The following is a 19,006-nucleotide window of genomic DNA, read 5'->3' on the forward strand; positions in this document are numbered from 1 at the left end:
GTGGGGCTTAGTCAATTCGTGTAAAAGAATGTCCTATAATATTTATTATTTATTTATTAACTTGTTAAATTTTGTCCCTTTCTGACAAACACAAATGTCAAAATAACAGAACAAACCATTATCAAGGGCCTGCAGACTTTATAATTGTTTATGAATAACGCCATTAGAAAATATCCATTTGAGACTCCACAGTCAAACAAAATGTAGTTTTGTGGAGCTTTGTCCTTAACAAAAAAGGATGTAACTTCTTGTGTAATAAATAAATAAAAAAAATCCATAACTTAGGAACAAATAATTGTGTTGAACACACAAACAAAGGCTCTTACTGAGATTTACATGTTCCATCTAGTAGGAGCGATCTGTGGGCCGGCTCTAGGGAAACGACTAATTCAATCTTATGAAGGCAACCCTGCGTTGTCTATTTATATTACTCTGTGAAATATACTCCAAGGAGAACATGTCTAATTTGTTACACGTTTAAGGGGAAAAGGGACCGCTTCTCGGTACAACCGTCCCCGTTTTCCTCCCTGGATATTAACATTATAGAAAATATTTATATACAATTTGATGTAGTATATTAAGCATAGCTATGCCCCGCCCCGTTGTATGATTTTTTGGCGGGATAATGTTTATTTTTTGTCAAGTAAAAACAATTCAAAATGTGTAAATTCACTGTTTTCATTTTTTTTCTTTGCTCTACAGACAGCTGGATGCCACAACGTTGTAGGTCATCTTTAAGTAGTCACTGATTTGATGAATGAATGAGTGAGTGAGTGAGTCATTCGAACAATACTTGTAAAAAGTCACAGCGATGCGATACCGATCTGTCAGTGTCAAAAGTGACGTTTTTTGAAGCATTGCCAGTGGGGCAACTCCTGACTTCGGGCAAACTCGGCTCCGTTCGACCCAGCATTGCTCCGAGCAATTATTAGGGTTGGCACCACTTGACGTCCTTTTGCGTGCACGACCACAAATAAGATAATCACTTGAATTTTGACAACCCTAAATAGCCGAAAGGGATAGTGCCATACATTGGAAATGGATAGGATGATTCGTCCCTGAATCGCTGTCAAGCTTCGGTTTTGTAGGAAGTGTCCTTTCTGTACGGTAGTACTATTATTTTATCACGCCACTATTCGGAAATGTGGCAATAGATGGTCTAAAACCAAGCTGGAAAGTAGGCAATAGCTGTAGCACCTGAACCACCACTACTACAATGTTTCATTGTTATCATCATCTGTCATTGGTGACGGTTCGCTACAGCAATGAGTATCATTTAAAACAGGGGTCTCCAAACTTTTTTACCTGAGGGCCATATTGCGCCTCAGAATTTTCGCGCCGGGGGGGGCTGAACAACTGGAGCCTGGCTCCCACGACCGGATTGGACCGCTGTCGGCGGGCCGGATTGGAACGCTTCGCGGGCCGGGGTTTGGAGAGCCCTGATTTAAAACATAAAAATCAATAAAAGTTCTTTTTTGGCGCAACTTTTTCCTTCAAAAATAAAATTAGGTTATTTATAGGACCAATTTCTTGTTTAAAAAAAAAAGAAATGTCAAAACCATTCATTCATTCAGCCAGTTCATTCGATTCACGTTTAAGGCGTTTTTTACTTTTGTAGCTGTTTGTGGTTTTCTAGTAAAAACGCTTCTAAGTTTAGAGTCGGTTTGAAGCAAACAACAGAAAAACGCCTCTTAAAAGTGATAAAAAAAGTAAAAAAGGCGGGATCGGAAAATACTCACTGAATTGGATAGTGTAAATTGTGTTTGACTAAAAAATACAAGAAACACGTATATAAAAATGAGTTCTTCCTGTGAAGAAAATGATATTCTTACGCTGACGCCTACCGAAATTCAAGAGACAGCACAGGCAGTGGCTAGTAATTTGCTACCAGAGAAATCGCGGGCTAGTACTTATAGTTATGCAAATGTTTTCTTATTTCCTCGCAGTAGTCGTGAAAAGCACTATGTAATGCCTCGGTCGGAAACGCTAAAGATGGACTCGTATTATTTGAGGGCCTCCACTAACGTGTCGGCCCTCAAACTCACTCATCCATCTTTTAGCGGTTTTCCGTCCTCTCCTACAATGTACTAATTCTGTGGCATTGTTCGCATCGGACCGTCACTCAGTGGTAAAAAATAGTGATTTTCAGACAAAATTTTTACACATGCGCCAGAAGTGGGGAGACACTCCTGACTTCGGGCAAACTCGGCTCCGTTCGGCTCAGCATTGCTCCGAGAAATTATTAGGGTTGGCACCACTTGACGTCCCTTTGCGTGCACCACCACAGATTCTGATAAGATAATTACTTGCATTTTGACAGCCCTAAATAGCCGAAAGGGATAGTGCCATAAGTTAGAAAGGGGTATCATGATTCATTTCATTTTTTTTTCGGTTTTGTAGGAAGTTTCCTTTCTGTACTATTAATTATTCTGTGGCGCCAGTTAGCGTCGCTCATACTATTTTACAAGCTTTTATTTAGTTTCACGTGCCAGGAGAGATGAACCCTGCTGATTTGGCATCAAGGGGGGTTGACCCTCAAAAGTTATGTACCGCCGATATTTGGTGGCAGGGTCCCTCTTTCCTTAATGACCATATGTCAAACTGGCCAAAACTGAATCCGCTTATCAGCGATACTAGTTGCATACCCGAAATGAAAACGTTTACTCTTATCGATAATATAGTAGATATAAACTACAGTGTCGTAGACTTTGAAAGATATTCGAAGCTGACGACTTTGCAAAGAGTCTTTGCATATGTGCAAAGATTTATCTACAATGTAAGAAATCCTGCGTCTAAACGTTGTGGTTATTTAACGACAGAGGAATTAAATTCATCTTTAAAATATCTGACAAAGCAATCTCAACTAGAGTCTTTCGGTGATGATCTTTGCACACTGCAAAAAGGTAAACCTTTACCTTTAAAGTCTCGAATACTTAAGCTTACACCATTTATAGATGAGGACGGACTACTACGTGTCGGTGGTCGTATTCAGAATTCTCCAGTCAGTTACACGCAAAAGCACCCCGCATTATTGGATGCTAAACACACATTCACGAAGCTGCTGTTTCAGCGTGAGCATAGTAGAACTTTGCATGGATCTGTTAAACTAATACTAAATAATCTACGCAATCAATTTTGGCCTATACGCGGGAGAGATTTAGCTAGGAGTACGGTTAATAAATGTAAAAAGTGTTGGATTATGAAAGCGAAAACTGTAAATCCTATAATGGGGAACTTACCTGAAACCAGAGTCACGCCAAGTCTGCCCTTTAAGGTTTGTGGAGTTGACTTTGCGGGACCCTTCTTGATTACAGATCGTAAGGGTCGAGGCTGTAAGATAACCAAGGCTTACTTAGCTCTTTTCGTTTGTTTTTCGACAAGGGCTTTACATTTAGAACTCGTCAGTAGTCTTTCCACTGACGCGTTTATTCAATGTCTCCGACGGTTTATATCTCGTCGTGGTTATCCATGCGAGATTTATTGCGATAACGGTTCAAATTTTGTGGGTGCGAGTAACGAACTTGCTTCCTTTCTGAAGTCTAGCAATAATTCTGTAGCTTCGTGGGGGGCTAATGAGGGTATAAAATTCGTGTTCTCGCCGGCTTATTCTCCACATTTCGGAGGGATATGGGAAGCCGGAGTCAAGTCAGCCAAATTCCATATGGCGCGGGTCCTAGGCAACACCCACATGACCTTTGAAGAACTGTCAACGCTTTTCAATCAAATTGAAGCCATCTTGAATTCTCGGCCGTTGACCTATTTATCGACCGATCCCAACGACCTGGAGCCATTAACGCCAGGTCATTTCCTGATCGGCCAATCATTGATGTCTTTACCTTCTCCGAACCTGTTGGACATCAACCCAAATCGGCTAAGCAGATATGAGCACATCGAGCAAATGCGGCAGCAATTTTGGAATCGCTGGCATAAGGAGTTTCTGGCCGAACTACAGGAACGGATTAAGTGGAAGGTCAACACACAACAACTTCAAGTTAACGACGTGGTTGTCGTTAAGGAGACAAACGTCCCTCCAATGAAATGGAGAATGGGACGAATAGTTAAGTTGTTCCCCGGACAAGACAACGTATCCAGAGTGGCGGGTGTTAGCACGGCACGTGGCATAATACGAAGAGCAGTTCATCGTCTATGTCCACTACCCAAACCGGAAAAGGCTTTCTTCGTCCTCGAGGCTCTACCTCCTCGAGGGGGGGGAGTATGTTAGCGCCTCATTGGTGCTACCGTCGTGTCCCTACGTGCTGGCCGCTTGATCGCCTAATGAATTCGGAATTCGATTATTGACATTGACTAGATATATATGATTTTGTTCATTCGGTTGAAATTATTGATTTTTACAATGAAGAAGAAATATTATTTGTTTTACTAAAACGTTAAAATATATTAATAAAGTGATATGTTTAAATGAGATGTATGTTCTCAAACACAATGAACAAAAACTATCCTAAAATTATATAAAAAAAAAATATCTTAAAAACATACTTAATTATAAAATTACATAAATGATCGTAACATGCTAAATTACTTACTATTGTTGTGTAGTATGATATAAAAAAATCATTTATTTACATTTACAAAAAAATATAAACAGTGGTGTTACTAAAAGAAATAAATAACTAAATTAAATCTAAAATAGGCCATTGAGTATGATATTATTAGATAGATATTAGGGAAAAAATATTTTTTATTTTTTTCTTATCTTTATCGAGTCGACTAAAGATTGTATGCACGTGCCTATCTTATCCCAGAAAACAATGGAACAGCCATAAAAATACAGATTAGATTCTCGTAATTTTCCGTTAGAACTTGAACGAGGAAAAAAAGAATTCCCCGTGACCGTAGACTACCTCACATAGAATGTGCATTATGTTAGAATGTGCAGACCGGTCTGGCATAATGGGTAGTGACCCTACCTGTGAAGCCAATGATCCTGGGTTCGAATCCCGGTAAGGGCATTTATTTGTGTGGTGACACAGATATTTGTTCCTGAGTCATGGTTGTTTTCTATGTATTTATATATTATATATATCGTTGTCTAAGTACCCACAACACAAGCCTTCATGAGCGTACCGTGGGGCTTAGTCAATTCGTGTAAAAGAATGTCCTATAATATTTATTATTTATTTATTAACTTGTTAAATTTTGTCCCTTTCTGACAAACACAAATGTCAAAATAACAGAACAAATCATTATCAAGGGCCTGCAGACTTGATAATTGTTTATGAAAATTATGAATAACGCCATTAGAAAATATCCATTTGAGACTCCACAGTCAAACAAAATGTAGTTTTGTGGAGCTTTGTCCTTAACAAAAAAGGTTGTAACTTCTTGTGTAATAAATAAATAAAAAAAATCCATAACTTAGGAACAAATAATTGTGTTGAACACACAAACAAAGGCTCTTACTGAGATTTACATGTTCCATCTAGTAGGAGCGATCTGTGGGCCGGCTCTAGGGAAACGACTAATTCAATCTTATGAAGGCAACCCTGCGTTGTCTATTTATATTACTCTGTGAAATATACTCCAAGGAGAACATGTCTAATTTGTTACACGTTTAAGGGGAAAAGGGACCGCTTCTCGGTACAACCGTCCCCGTTTTCCTCCCTGGATATTAACATTATAGAAAATATTTTTATACAATTTGATGTAGTAAGTATATTAAGCATAGCTATTCCCCCGTAGATTTTTGATTATTATAAGAGTTGGTAATTTGGAGTTCTTTCACATGTATGTTTTTAGCGGGATATGTTTATTTTTTATCAAGTAAAGTAAGTACAAACAATTCCTAATGTGTTGTTGTTTTCAGTTTTTAGTGTTCCGTGCCCAAAGGGTAAAAACGGGACTAAGACTCCACTGTCCGTCTGTCTGTCACAGTTGCAATTTTCACAGATGATGTATTTCTGTTGCCGCTATAACAACAAATACTAAAAACAGAATAAAATATTTTTTTTACGTAATGGTACGGAACCCTTCATGCGTGAGTCCGACTCACACTTGGCCGGTTTTTTTCGTTCGTATACAGACAGCCGGATGCCACAACTTTACAGGTCATCTTGAAGTAGTCAAAATGATTGATGAATGAATGAATGAGTGAGTCATTCGAACAATACTTGTAAAAAGTCACAGCGGTACGATACCGCTCTGTCAGTGTCAAAAGTGACGTTTTTTAAAGCATTGCCAGTGGAGAGACACTCCTGACTTCGGGAAAACTCGGCTCCGTTCGGCTCAGCATTGCTCCGAGCTATTATTAGGGTTGACACAACGTGATGTCCGTTTGCGTGCACCACCACAGATAAGATAATCACTTGAATTTTGACAACCCTAAATAGCCGAAAGGGATAGAGCCATAAGTTAGAAAGGGGTATCATGATTCGAACCTGAATCGCTGTCAAACTTCGGTTTTGTAGGAAGTGTCCTTTCTGTACGGTAGTACTATTATTTATTCTGTGACATGGTTTGAATCGGACCTTTACTTCACTCAGTGGTGAAAATAGATATTTTCAGACACAAATCTTACACATTTTATACTATAAAGGCGTCCGGTAGCTGGCGCGGGTGCCATTGTAGGTAGGGTAATTTGCCAGTAACTGGCCACCCTAAACTAAAAATGATTTCTATTCACCTATAAACAGAATTAATTTTAGTATAAGGTTTCATTTAATAACTAACCACCTTATACTTACTTACTGATGTGAGTGCTGTGGCGCAACGAGCCGAAGTGGATCTTGGCCACCTTATACTAAAATGAATTCTGTTTATAGGTGAATAGAATTCATTTTTAGTTTAGGGTGGCCAGTTACTAACAGGTGGCCAGTTACCGAATTACCCTAAAATCCGTCGCACGCATCCGCGCCAGTTAGCGTCGCACATATTATTTTTCGTTAACCCGCTCACCCGCTCTGTGCACCCATCGCGCGCGCCATCTGTCTTTAGATACTGAAATAAAAGTAAACAAATAATTTGTTCATTTTCGGGTAGTTATAACATTTATTGATTAACCAACCAAATAAAAAACCCCCTGGATCTGTCACTGAATGACGTCATGCTCCGTGGAAACCCCACTGTCTGTTTTGTGATTTATTGAAACGTAATGCTGATGTACACAATATGTACTGAATTAGTACATTAAAAAAAAATTATACCTCAATAGATCGAGAGTACAATAAACTCAATTCGGAGTTGCTGTAGAGCGTCTCCCCAGCAACCCCAAAATTTTATTAAAGAAAATTCACGTAATGACCTGACTAACCTACATTGTTTGATCATGTAATGTTTTCATCTACCCTCAACTGGCTTAAGAAGCCATTTGAGGGTAGATTTTGTTTACTCTTTTTTAAATAAGTACCTAAAGATACAGACTATAGCGGACGCCCTAAATGAATCTTTGTTAATAACCATGGTATAATAATACTCGTATACTCCGCCTGGTACTCCATTCCCGTCTTTTCTAGGTCACCTAACTGACACAAGCCTACGTCATCATGCGACAGCGCTATATGATAATATGCGATAGCGCTATATATAGCGGCCATGTTGTTGTGACGTAGGCCCGTGTCACTCTGGGAATGGAAGACCATGTTTTATTAGACTATGTTAATAACTTTTAATCACATTATCATTATCACTGATTCAGCCTTATATTTTAAATTGAAGAGGGCTCTGCAAACTTTGAAAGTCAATAGTACTTAACTTAAATACATCATTCGCTATTTAATCGGCTTAATTTTTAGGGTTCCGTACCCAAAGGGTAAAAACGGTACCTTATTACTAAGACTCCACTGTCTGTCTGTCTGTCACCAGGCTGTATCTTATGAACCGTGATAGTGTCGCGTTCTTGAACGTTCTAACCTACTAGATGTCCCGCTAGGGATGGGAAATTATAAATGAGTAGCCAGAAGAACGATACAAAATAATTGTTTATTGCTATAACCAGCTCAGTTGGTAAAAACGGGTAAAATGTCGTGGTTCGCGCTAATACTTTATATAGATCGGATTCCGCTAGTCATTTGCAGCCGAAGTACTCCCCTGACGGTGCCGAGGTGGTAGGCGCTGGTGTTTCTGGTCGGCGCTGAGTTCAGCGCAGCTCGGAACTGCGTGGCGCTGAGTCGGGGAAAGGGCCAGAAGCACGCCAGTAGCATAACGGCAAGCGGGCGGCAAGCAGGAAGCCAACAAAAGTCACTCTGGACTTTGGACCTTGGAACGCGCCATCAGAGAATGCGTTAGAAACGGTCCATAAGCCTTTGTGAACACCAACGGCAAGCGGGAAAGCAGTTGTGTTGCCGTGGAAGTTCACAATTCAGATACGGAGATTACAAAAAGGCGAAGTAATTTAACGAAAGAGAGAAATTTAAATGCAATTATATTTTTAATACAAAAGGCCATGATGACTATGAACAAAACTATACTGAAGAAGTGATAAATCTTTAGTTAAATTGCAATTACTATGAAATGGTTGTGATTTCGATATGCAAGTTAAAAATCCAAAGCAATAAAATAACACTACAACGTTCTAAGCAACTAGCATATAAAATGTATCCACTTACCCAATTCGGGGTACACTTAAAAACATAATTAAACACCACAGTGATTTTATTATGGTTGAGGAACACGTAGGGACGAAGTTAAAATTCGATTACGGTTTCGATATTTGATCCGTAGCAGAGATCGATAATTAAGCGACGTGCGTTCCACTCAACTGCAATGGTAAAATGAACGAGCCAGCGACCGTGCGCGATGACACAGCGCTCCGTTCAGTGCATACATTCATGCACTCGCGAATGTGAACATTATTGTGAGTGAATGTTATAATTATGGCGCGACATATTTAAATTAACCAGCGTGATGATGATTTAATAATCTAAATTAGCTAGTTTTAAGACAGTATTTTTGTATAATTTAGTATGTACAGTCGCCATCAGATATATCGGAGCGGCCAAGGTGTTCACAATATCTGAACACGCGCTCTAACGCCCTGACAATAGAGGCGTGTTCCGATATTTGTGAGCACCTTGGCCGCTCCGATATATCTGATGGCAACTACTTTAGTTGAGGATTGTAAATATATTTTAATTAGTAGTAGTAGTAGTTCTTAAGGTCTATTTTTACGAAACATGTAACGTATTACGTTACAATAGTTGCCGCATAACAACAAACACTAAAAACAGGATAAAATTAATATTTAAGTGGGGCGCCCATACAACAAACGTGATTTTTTACCGTTTTTTGCGTAATGGTACGGAACCGTTCGTGCGCGTGTCCGACTCGCATTTGGCCGGTTTTAGGGGAGACCGAGGTGAGTTTTGACAGAGAGTTGTGACATTGTCGATTTTTTGGAATCTAATGACTGTTAGCGAGCTCGCAACAGTGTGCGTTTGTTAGCTCGTAACTTGAACTAACAAACGCGCGCTATTGCGACCTTGTTGTTAGTTAATAGATTCAAAAAAATCAACGATGTCATAACTCTCCTCTGTCACAACTCACCTCGGTCTCCCCTAATACCTATTTCTGGGACGACCGGTCTGGCCTAGTGGGTAGTGACCCTGCCTGTGAAGCCGATGGTCCTGGGTTCGTTACCAGTAAGGGCATTTATTTGTGTGATGACATCATGACACAGATATTTGTTCCTGAGTCATGGTTGTTTTCTATGTATTTAAGTATTTATATATTATATATATCCTTTTCTGAGTTTACACAAGCCTTCTTGAGCTTACTGTGGGACTTAGTCAATCTGTGTAAGAATGTCCTATAATATTTATTTATTTACTATTTATTTCTGAAGAGGATACACCGCGGCCGTGCGAAATTGCCTTTTCATACAAAAGTAGTCCTCATTTTCCTCTCTGGATATTAACATTATTGAAAATATTTTGATACAATTTGACTGACGTCGTGATGTCAGTGTGACGTCACGTCGGGTGTTCATAGTGTGATTCTGTACCCGTACCATGAGTCAATGACTGCAGTCAACACTGACATAAACGCCAACGTCTACGTAATTTACCTACTTTCTATACATATCTCGCTCGCACTAATATGCCAGTACGAGCGAGATGCATAGAATGTAAGTTACGTTCACGCTAGCGTTTATAGACCGCGGGCCAGGAGCAAATATGATCTGAAATCTGACAAAGTATCAAACGGGAGGCGATGACAAAATGTATTTTATATTTTTACAAGTTTCGGTGGCTGGGATTCTTCAATCCACCAACGAAGCGACAGCTGACGTCCATGAGGGTTCATCTAACATAGCCCTTCTATTATGCCAGTGCCAAACTGGTGGTAGCCACACTGGTCATAGAAAATGACGCGATTTGGTCTACTCAACACGCGTCGCGTCGGATGGCGTCGCGTCACGGTTTCATAATGTGATCCGGCTCTTAGAGCATTTAGTAATTGGGCCCATAACCCAATTCTGGGTATAAAAGTAAACTATGAGAAGTTCATATGGGTTTGTATTGTCTAGAGAAATAAGCACTGATTACAAATTTAGGCTGTTCAGCAGGAAGGTCGAAATGAATGTGACGGCATCACGCACGCGAACAAAAGCTGTATATTTTTATTCAAACATTTAAACTTGTTCCACGTGCGTTTATGCAGTTACCTATAAAACAAGATTCTTTTAGTTTACGAAGACAGTTTCCAACAGAGACGCCTTGACTGTCATTTTCTTTACAGTCAAGTGTAAAAATATGGGTGTGGACAACTTACTCAATAATATGTCCCATAGTTCTTAATTCGCTGACATAAGAACTATGTGACATATTTTTGAGATGATTTGTGCACACATATTTTTACACTGACTGTACAAAACAGTCTGCCGATTTTTGCGGGGGAGGGGCATGTCAAATGTATGGCTATTTGTACATGATTTGTACGTAACGTACAAATAGCCATGTCACATAAACCTCAGTCCATACAAAAGTTTGCACAACTCAGCAAGGTTTTCGGCAGAGGGGTAAGCTCTTAAAGGCGACTCCGGTTTATTAAATGCTCTAAGGAACCGGCTTTATATTTAATCGTATGGGTACATGATAAACCAATTTAAAATCGTATTATAGAGAATACCTTTTTATCTGCTCCGTCATAAAAAAAACTGTAAAACCGTCAAAATCCATCATGTTTAAATTGCGATCAAAAACCTTATTGCTGTTGGGTTAAGGTGTAATTTTTGTTGAATTTTAATGGATATATATGTCTTTTTTGGAAATGAAAATTTATTCTTCGTTCCACCATAGATCACCGAGCAGAGACTCCGTTTAATAAAACTTTTATATAATATAAGCAGCGCGAGGTCCCTGTTTCACCAAAATGATAATTGTCACCTGCATGAGTTGCAGTCTATACTTGAAGTCGTGCTAGATGTATGGAGTCGCGCGCGAGAACGCAACTCATGCTAGCAGGTCTGACAGTGACAATTCGCTGAGCGTTGCTGGTCCAACAAGTATACGATTTGCGAATTTTCATAATAATCATAATCATTGAATAAATGATTATGATTATGTATGATTATTATGAAAATTCGCAAATGCATATGTCGCAGTCAAAAGTGTGAACTGGTCAAAAGAACTTTTAACCGACAAAAACAGGCAAAACTGCTTTTGACTGAGCATGTTGGTCAAAAGTAGTTTTACCTGAAAATCATTGGTTAATAGTAATTGTGACTATTACTATCAGTCAAAAGTACTCGCAGAAATAGGTAGGTTAGGGTTATTTTTTTTTGCTACGCCCTAAAAACGAAATTGTTCCCAGAGATAGGTAGGTTAGGGTTTTTTTTTTTGCTACGCCCAAAAAACGAAACTGCTGCCAGAAATAGGTATGATTTTCAGGTAAAACTACTTTTGACCAACATGCTCAGTCAAAAGCAGTTTTGCCTATTTTTGTCGGTTAAAAGTTCTTTTGACCAGTTCACACTTTTGACTGCAACACATATATCCAATACCCCGGCTCGTACGAATATGTTTTTCGGTACTTTATGTACGGAATATCATTTGATATTTACCAGTCGCTTTTCGGTGAAGGAAAACATCGTGAGTCCTAGATTACCCTTTAGGTTGGAAGGTCAGGCCCCTATTTCACCACGGTGACAGGTGCGACATTGTCGACATCACTGTTACTGACGTCACAGACCTCCATAGACTACGGTAACCGCTTACCATTGGACGGGCGGTGTGATTGTTTGCCACTAACATATTAATTTAAAAAAAACTCCATTATATCGCCGATAAATAAGTCAGTCGGCGATAATAAAGTTTTTTTAATAATACAATGATGGTGGCAAACTGGAATACGCCCGCCCGATGGTAAGCGGTAACCGTAGCCCATGGATGCCTGTGACGTCAGCAACAGTGACATTTGTCGAATTGTCGCACCTGTCGCCGTGGTGAAATGGGGGCCAGATGGCAGTTGCTTTCGTAAAAACTAATGCCTACTCCAATCAAATTCTTGGGATTAATTGTCAAGCGGACCCCAGGCTCTCATGAGCCGTGGCAAAAAGCCGGGACAACGCGAGGAAGATGGATGTGTCAAAAGTAACTGCTGTATACGTTTTTACAATAATTTTGCTGGTGCTTTATGCCGTGCATGGTGTGAAATGGGTTATTTTAAATACAGAAAAACATCCCTATTGCTCATGCTTCATCTAATAAGTGATCTGTGACACGCTAACGGTGATTTACATTACACGGATCTGCGCTTATGTCACTTATTCATACAAATAGCTTGGGGGGGAGGGTAGCGGGAGGGGGGAGGGGTAGTGATGGGAATATTACCTGGGCCGTAATATTGGGGAACTATGGTGAAATATTTCTGACGGGGCAAATGTCTGGATTAATATTTCTGACTAAAAAATATATTTTCAACACATTTCCTCGTAATGTGGAATTTATTGAACCGCTTTTCTTTAGGCTTATCCTAGATATTAAACACGCGTGCTTTTCTCTGTACATAATTATCTAAATTATGCGGTAGGCCCTCACCAGAATTCGAACCCGGGACCTCCGACCAGTCTAGGAGGCCTTTTAATAAGACATCTTGGGAATATTTCCAGAAATATGGCTATGGGAAATATTACGGAAATATCCCATAGCACAACACTATACAAATTCTGCGGGAGGTTCAGAAGTGGGTGATACTAATCATAATCGGTTTTGAAATACCGGTTAACTGACATTAACCGGTTTTAACTTTCTTTAATTAGTTAACAATAGGATGTAGGTTTGTAAAATCACATAAAACCCGTTAATAACATTAATTATGTGTTGCTTTGTTTGATTATCATCATCATCATCATCATTTCAGCCTATATACGTCCCACTGCTGGGCACAGGCCTCCTCTCATGCGCGAGAGGGCTTGGGCTATAGTCCCCACGCTAGCCCAATGCGGATTGGGGACTTCACATACACCTTTGAATTTCTTCGCAGATGTATGCAGGTTTCCTCACGATGTTTTCCTTCACCGAAAAGCTAGTGGTAAACATCAAATGATATTTCGTACATAAGTTCCGAAAAACTCATTGGTACGAGCCAGGATTTGAACCCGCGACCTCCGGATTGAAAGTCGGACGTCATATCCACTCGGCCACCACCGCTCCGCCGGTGTTTGATTATACTAATTGCAAAATTGTTATACTTAATATATTCGCATCTTTGCAACAGCGGGTCTCTATTGTTTCCCATAAAGTTTTAAGTCTAACTGCCGTATTCGAACTTCAAGATATTCACAAGAGACGACACGTACTAGATACGTTATAGTTTAGATATCAACTAGTTCTCTTTTGAAGCGCAATTCGGGCAACCAATGTCACTTTTACGTTAGATAGAGTAAGATATCTATCTGATGTGAATTGGATCTCTAAGTCATATCCTGTGGAAATCGTTCAAGAGTATCTCCAGGATCGCGCAAATGTCAAATTTGACAGGTTAGATCTTAAACATATCGTTATCGTATCTTGGTGATGTCTAAAAGATATCTAATAGATATCTATTTCAAAATCCGAATCGGGCCCATAATTTTTGTCCGCATTTTCGTTAGTCTTAATTTACTTTTCTCAGAAACGCGTAACTTTTCAGGATTGCTATAAAACAAACCTAACCTAACCTATCTATAGGATAACCTTACGAGAATGCTGAAAAGTTAACGGTTTCAGAATTAGCACTAATGATAATATGACAAGCAATACATTATGACTTAAAACTTTATGTTGTAAAAATAATGTTGACTGGTGTAAAAATATTACATTTTAATGATTTTCTTTTACTTTTTAATCCAGCTTTACGATTAATATCTGGGAGACCGAGCTTTGTTCTGAAAACATATAAAAACTCAAAAATGCGCGTTTTCCCAGAGATAAGACCTAGCTAGATCGATTTTTCGCCCCCCGAAAACCAGCATATAGCACATTTCATCGAAAACGTTAGAGCCGTTTTCGAGGAAATATATACATAATTATAAGACAAAAGTTGCTCGTTTAAAGGTATTAGATAGATAGATAAACTCGATTGTAGATCACTTAGATGACACGATCCTTTCAGTTTAGTCTCAAGAAATGTCCCACCCTGTATATACATTTATATAATTGTCCCCAGGTACCCCCAATCGATTACCTCCGCCAAGTGACACTGGACCTCGGTGGTTCGTGCGCGCTCGGTTCAGCCGCCGAGCGCCCCGTGATACGCCGCGCGCCGCCGACGCGCGCGCAGCAAGCCACGCGCACCGTGCGCGCGCTCATACACCGCTTCAACGAGGTGAGATAGTAATATAATTTATTTATTTATTTAAGAAACAAACAGTCTTTTATCATTATACGAGTATATGTTGCAGTCAAAAGTGTGAACTGGTCAAAAGAACTTCTAACCGACAAAAACAGGCAAAACTGCTTTTGACTGAGCATGTTGGTCAAAAGTAGTTTTATCTGGAAATCATACCTATTTCTGACAGCATTTTCGTTTTTAGGGTGTAGCAAAAAAAAAATAACCCCAACCTACCTATCTCTGGGAGTACTTTTGACTGATAGTAACAGTCACAATTACTATTAACCAATGATTTTCAGGTAAAACTACTTTTGACCAACATGCTCAGTCAAAAGCAGTTTTGCCTGTTTTTGTCGGTTAAAAGTTCTTTTGACCAGTTCACACTTTTGACTGCGACATATATAACACTGGAACTTTTTATTAAAACTAGACTTACAGTTTCCTTAATAATGAAAATATTTTATCATCATGTTTATTTTATAGTTTCTACATAGTAAAACGGATACTAATAATAATTCAGCCTATATACGTCCCACTGCTGGGCACAGGCCTACTCTCAAGCGCGAGAGGGCGTGGGCTATACAGTCCCCACGCTAGCCCAATGAGAATTGAGGATAAACACACAAATAAATGCCCTTACCAGGATTCGAACCCGGGACCTCCTGCTTCGTAGGCAGGGTCACTACCGACTAGGCTAGGAGGCCGTCATATGTTAGTATATCTGTCTACTCGTCACCATATACGCCACATGTATATAGGACACGGAACGCCCTGTAAAGGTTGACTCACGTTAGACCGGGCCGAGTCCGGGCCGGAGTTTCCTGCGCTTACTTTTCTATGACAGATCGGTGATCACGTGATGCTTTCCATAGAAAACGAAGCGCCGGCCCGGACCCGGACGGTCTAAGGTGAGTCATCCTTAATCGGCCGCGCGCAGCCGACACGAGGTCAGTGTCAGTGAAAGAGCACGACTGCCCGATTCGAACTTTAAGATACTAGATCTAGAAACGATATGGATTAGATGTGTCAGTGTCAAAAGTGACGTTGTTGTTTGAAGAAACGTCACATTTGACACTGACATATCGAATATGTCGAATCCATATCGTTTCTAGATCTATTAACTGACGTATCTTAAAGTTCGAATGGGACCGTGAGGCGTATTCTGATTGTAATAATAGTTTATGAATTTGATCTGGATTTGTTAATGATATGATCTGTCAAAATTGATATTCCTTCAAACAGAAACGTCACTTTTGACACTGACAGTTCGGGTAATGAAATAATAGGCATATAAATTTACAGCATTACACTTCACTACCCGTGCGATGCCGGGGCGGGTCACTAGTCCGTTAATGCTAAATCTTAGTTCATTAATTCATTCAATTCAAACCGATTAATTTCGGGTGAATGGTTGAATGGGTGCGGAAATCAATTGATTTGGTAATGAAGTGGAAACACGGGAATATGGAGAAATTCCAATTAAATGTAATAATTATAAAGTAGTTTTTTTTTTTTTTTTTTTTTTTTCTCTACTTTCATCTGCCATCGGCTTTCTTAGCCATAATCAGATTGTATGTATCTATACATTTCTTTTTCAAGGTGGTGGTCCATTAACCACCATTCCTTTTATGTGAAGAGAGAGGGTGGATTATTCTCTCTGGTCTAGTTCCAAGATCTGCCACCTTTTGAGTCTTGTGATGTTATCGGTGTTGTTTAATAGGTCTCGGGCAAGTTCGTTCTCATGGCTTGTTAGCCTTTCTTTATATTTCTTTGAGTAGCTATTTATTTCCTCTTTGATGGTTGGTATATGTAGGTAGTCATGTATTTCCTTATTTCGGGCAAACCAGGGTGCACAAGATATTGTTCTGAGGACAATATTCTGGAATCTTTGAAGGATCTCAAGGTTAGAGTTGCTAGCTGATCCCCAGAGTTGTATACCATACGTCCAGATAGGTTTTATGATGCATTTGTATACCAAGAGTTTGTTGCTTAGTGTCACAGGGGACTGTCTTCCTATTAGCCATAGTAAGCGCTTAAATTGTATGTTGGCTTCATTTTTCTTTGCTTTGATATGATTGGCCCATGTGAGCCTCCTATCTAGATGAAGGCCTAGGTATTTAACACAGCATTCACTGGGTAGTGTCTCTCCTCGTAAAGTTACAGGCGGGCAGTCTCCTTTTCGTAAGGTAAATGTTATTTGGAGTGACTTTGATGTACTAGCCTTGATTCTCCATTTTTCGAGCCAGTGGTCGATTTTTTGTAGCTGCATTTGCAGTTTTCTTGATGCTGCAACGGGGTCTTTGTCAGCGGCAAGGCACGCTGTGTCGTCAGCATATGTTGCTGTAACTACATCTTCTGTACATGGAAGATCTGCGGTGTAAATTGAGTACAGCACTGGGCCAAGGACTGAGCCCTGGGGAACTGAGGCCTTAATGTCATAGAGTTCAGAGTATTCATCACTAAATTTAACCTGGAACTTTCTTCCGAGTATATAAGACCTTAAAATCATATAAAATGAGTTTGGTAGTAGGTTTTTCAGCTTGAATAGGAGCCCTTTGTGCCAGACACGGTCGAAAGCTTGTTGTATATCAAGAAACGCGGCAGCGCAGTATTCTTTACGCTCTAGTGATTGTCTTATCTTAGCTACTACACGGTGTACTTGTTCAACTGTAGAGTGATTTTGACGGAAACCAAATTGGTGGTTAGGTATTATGTTATTCTCTTCCAATACTGGTTTTAACCTGCACAGAAAGACTTTCTCAAAGGTTTTGGATAATATTGGCAGTAAGCTGATGGGTCTGTAAGAGCTTGGTACTGTTGGAGGTTTTCCTGGCTTTGGTATCATGCATATCTGGGAGACTTTCCAAAGCTTCGGGTAGTACTGCATTCTAAGAATAGAGTTGAATAGCATGGTAAGGAATACCACTGGTTTTCTTGTAAGGTGTCTAAGAATCTCAGCCGTTATCAGGTCAAATCCTGGTGCCTTCCCTTTGCCCAGATTTCTTATCACCCTGTAGAGTTCTCTGGGTGTAACTTGTTTCAGTGGTAGTGATAATTGTTGGTCACTGTTTAATCTGGCTTCAACCTCATTTTCAAAGTCCTGCATTGTTGATGTATTAGGTGTAAAGACTTGGCTAAGATGCTGTGCAAACAATTCTGCTTTTTCTTGAGGCTTCTTAGCCCAGGTTCCATTATGTGATCTTAGAGGGGGCACCATTTGTTTTGGTTGTTTGAACTGCTTAGTTATTTTCCATAAGGAATAATTGTCCTTTTTTGTGGATGACAAAGAACTTAATTTTTGGTGAAATGTTTGGTTTTCATGATCTTTTATCATTGCTTTTAGTTCTCTGGCAGCTCTGTTAAATGCAGTTTTGTCTTCCCTATATCTACTTGTTTGCCATCTTCTTCTAAGTTGTCTTTTCTCTTTGACTTTGTTTCTTATTTCCAGGGATATATTTTTTGTGGAGTTTCTAGTTTTCATGCATGGAGTTGAGAGCCAGGCAGCTTCCTGTATCTTGTTTGTTATGTAGAAGGTTGCCTCATCAATATCTTCCTCGGTCTTTAGCTTGACCCTCATGTTTATATGGTTTTCTAGATGTATACGTCCCACTGCTGGGCACAGGCCTACTCTCAAGCGCGAGAGGGCGTGGGCTATATAGTCCCCACGCTAGCCCAATGAGAATTGGGGATAAACACACAAATAAATGCCCTTACCAGGATTCGAACCCGGGACCTCTTGCTTCGTAGGCAGGGTCACTACCGACTAGGCTAGGAGGCCGTCATATGTTAGTATATCTGTCTGTCACTATATACGCCACATGTATATATGCCACGGAACGCCCTGTAAAGGTTGATTCACGTTAGACCGGGCCGGGTCCGGGCCGGAGCTTCCGGCGCTTACTTTTCTATGACAGATGACCGGTGATCACGTGATGCTTTCCATAGAAAACGAAGCGCCGGCCCGGACCCGGACGGTCTAAGGTGAGTCATCCTTAATCGGCCGCGCGCAGCCGACACGAGGTCAGTGTCAGTGAAAGAGCACGACTGCCCGATTCGAACTTTAAGATACTAGATCTAGAAACGATATGGATTAGATGTGTCAGTGTCAAAAGTGACGTTGTTGTTTGAAGAAACGTCACATTTGACACTGACATATCGAATATGTCGAATCCATATCGTTTCTAGATCTATTAACTGACGTATCTTAAAGTTCGAATGGGACCGTGAGGCGTATTCTGAT

The 19,006-nt window shown here is 40.0% G+C and overlaps 1 protein-coding gene across 1 annotated transcript in view; it reads left to right on the plus strand.

The window, feature by feature from the left end:
- LOC134803418 (1-phosphatidylinositol 4,5-bisphosphate phosphodiesterase epsilon-1-like) overlaps positions 1-19,006 on the plus strand; it is a 310,234-nt gene that overhangs the window by 158,332 nt on the left and 132,896 nt on the right. The window contains exon 5 of the mRNA XM_063776238.1: positions 14,602-14,760. Within this exon, the coding sequence (XP_063632308.1) occupies positions 14,602-14,760 (159 nt within the window). The remainder of the gene's footprint in view (positions 1-14,601; positions 14,761-19,006) is intronic.

The sequence above is a fragment of the Cydia splendana genome, chromosome 26, assembly GCF_910591565.1.
Source record: "Cydia splendana chromosome 26, ilCydSple1.2, whole genome shotgun sequence".
In the NCBI taxonomy this organism is placed as follows: domain Eukaryota; kingdom Metazoa; phylum Arthropoda; class Insecta; order Lepidoptera; family Tortricidae; genus Cydia; species Cydia splendana.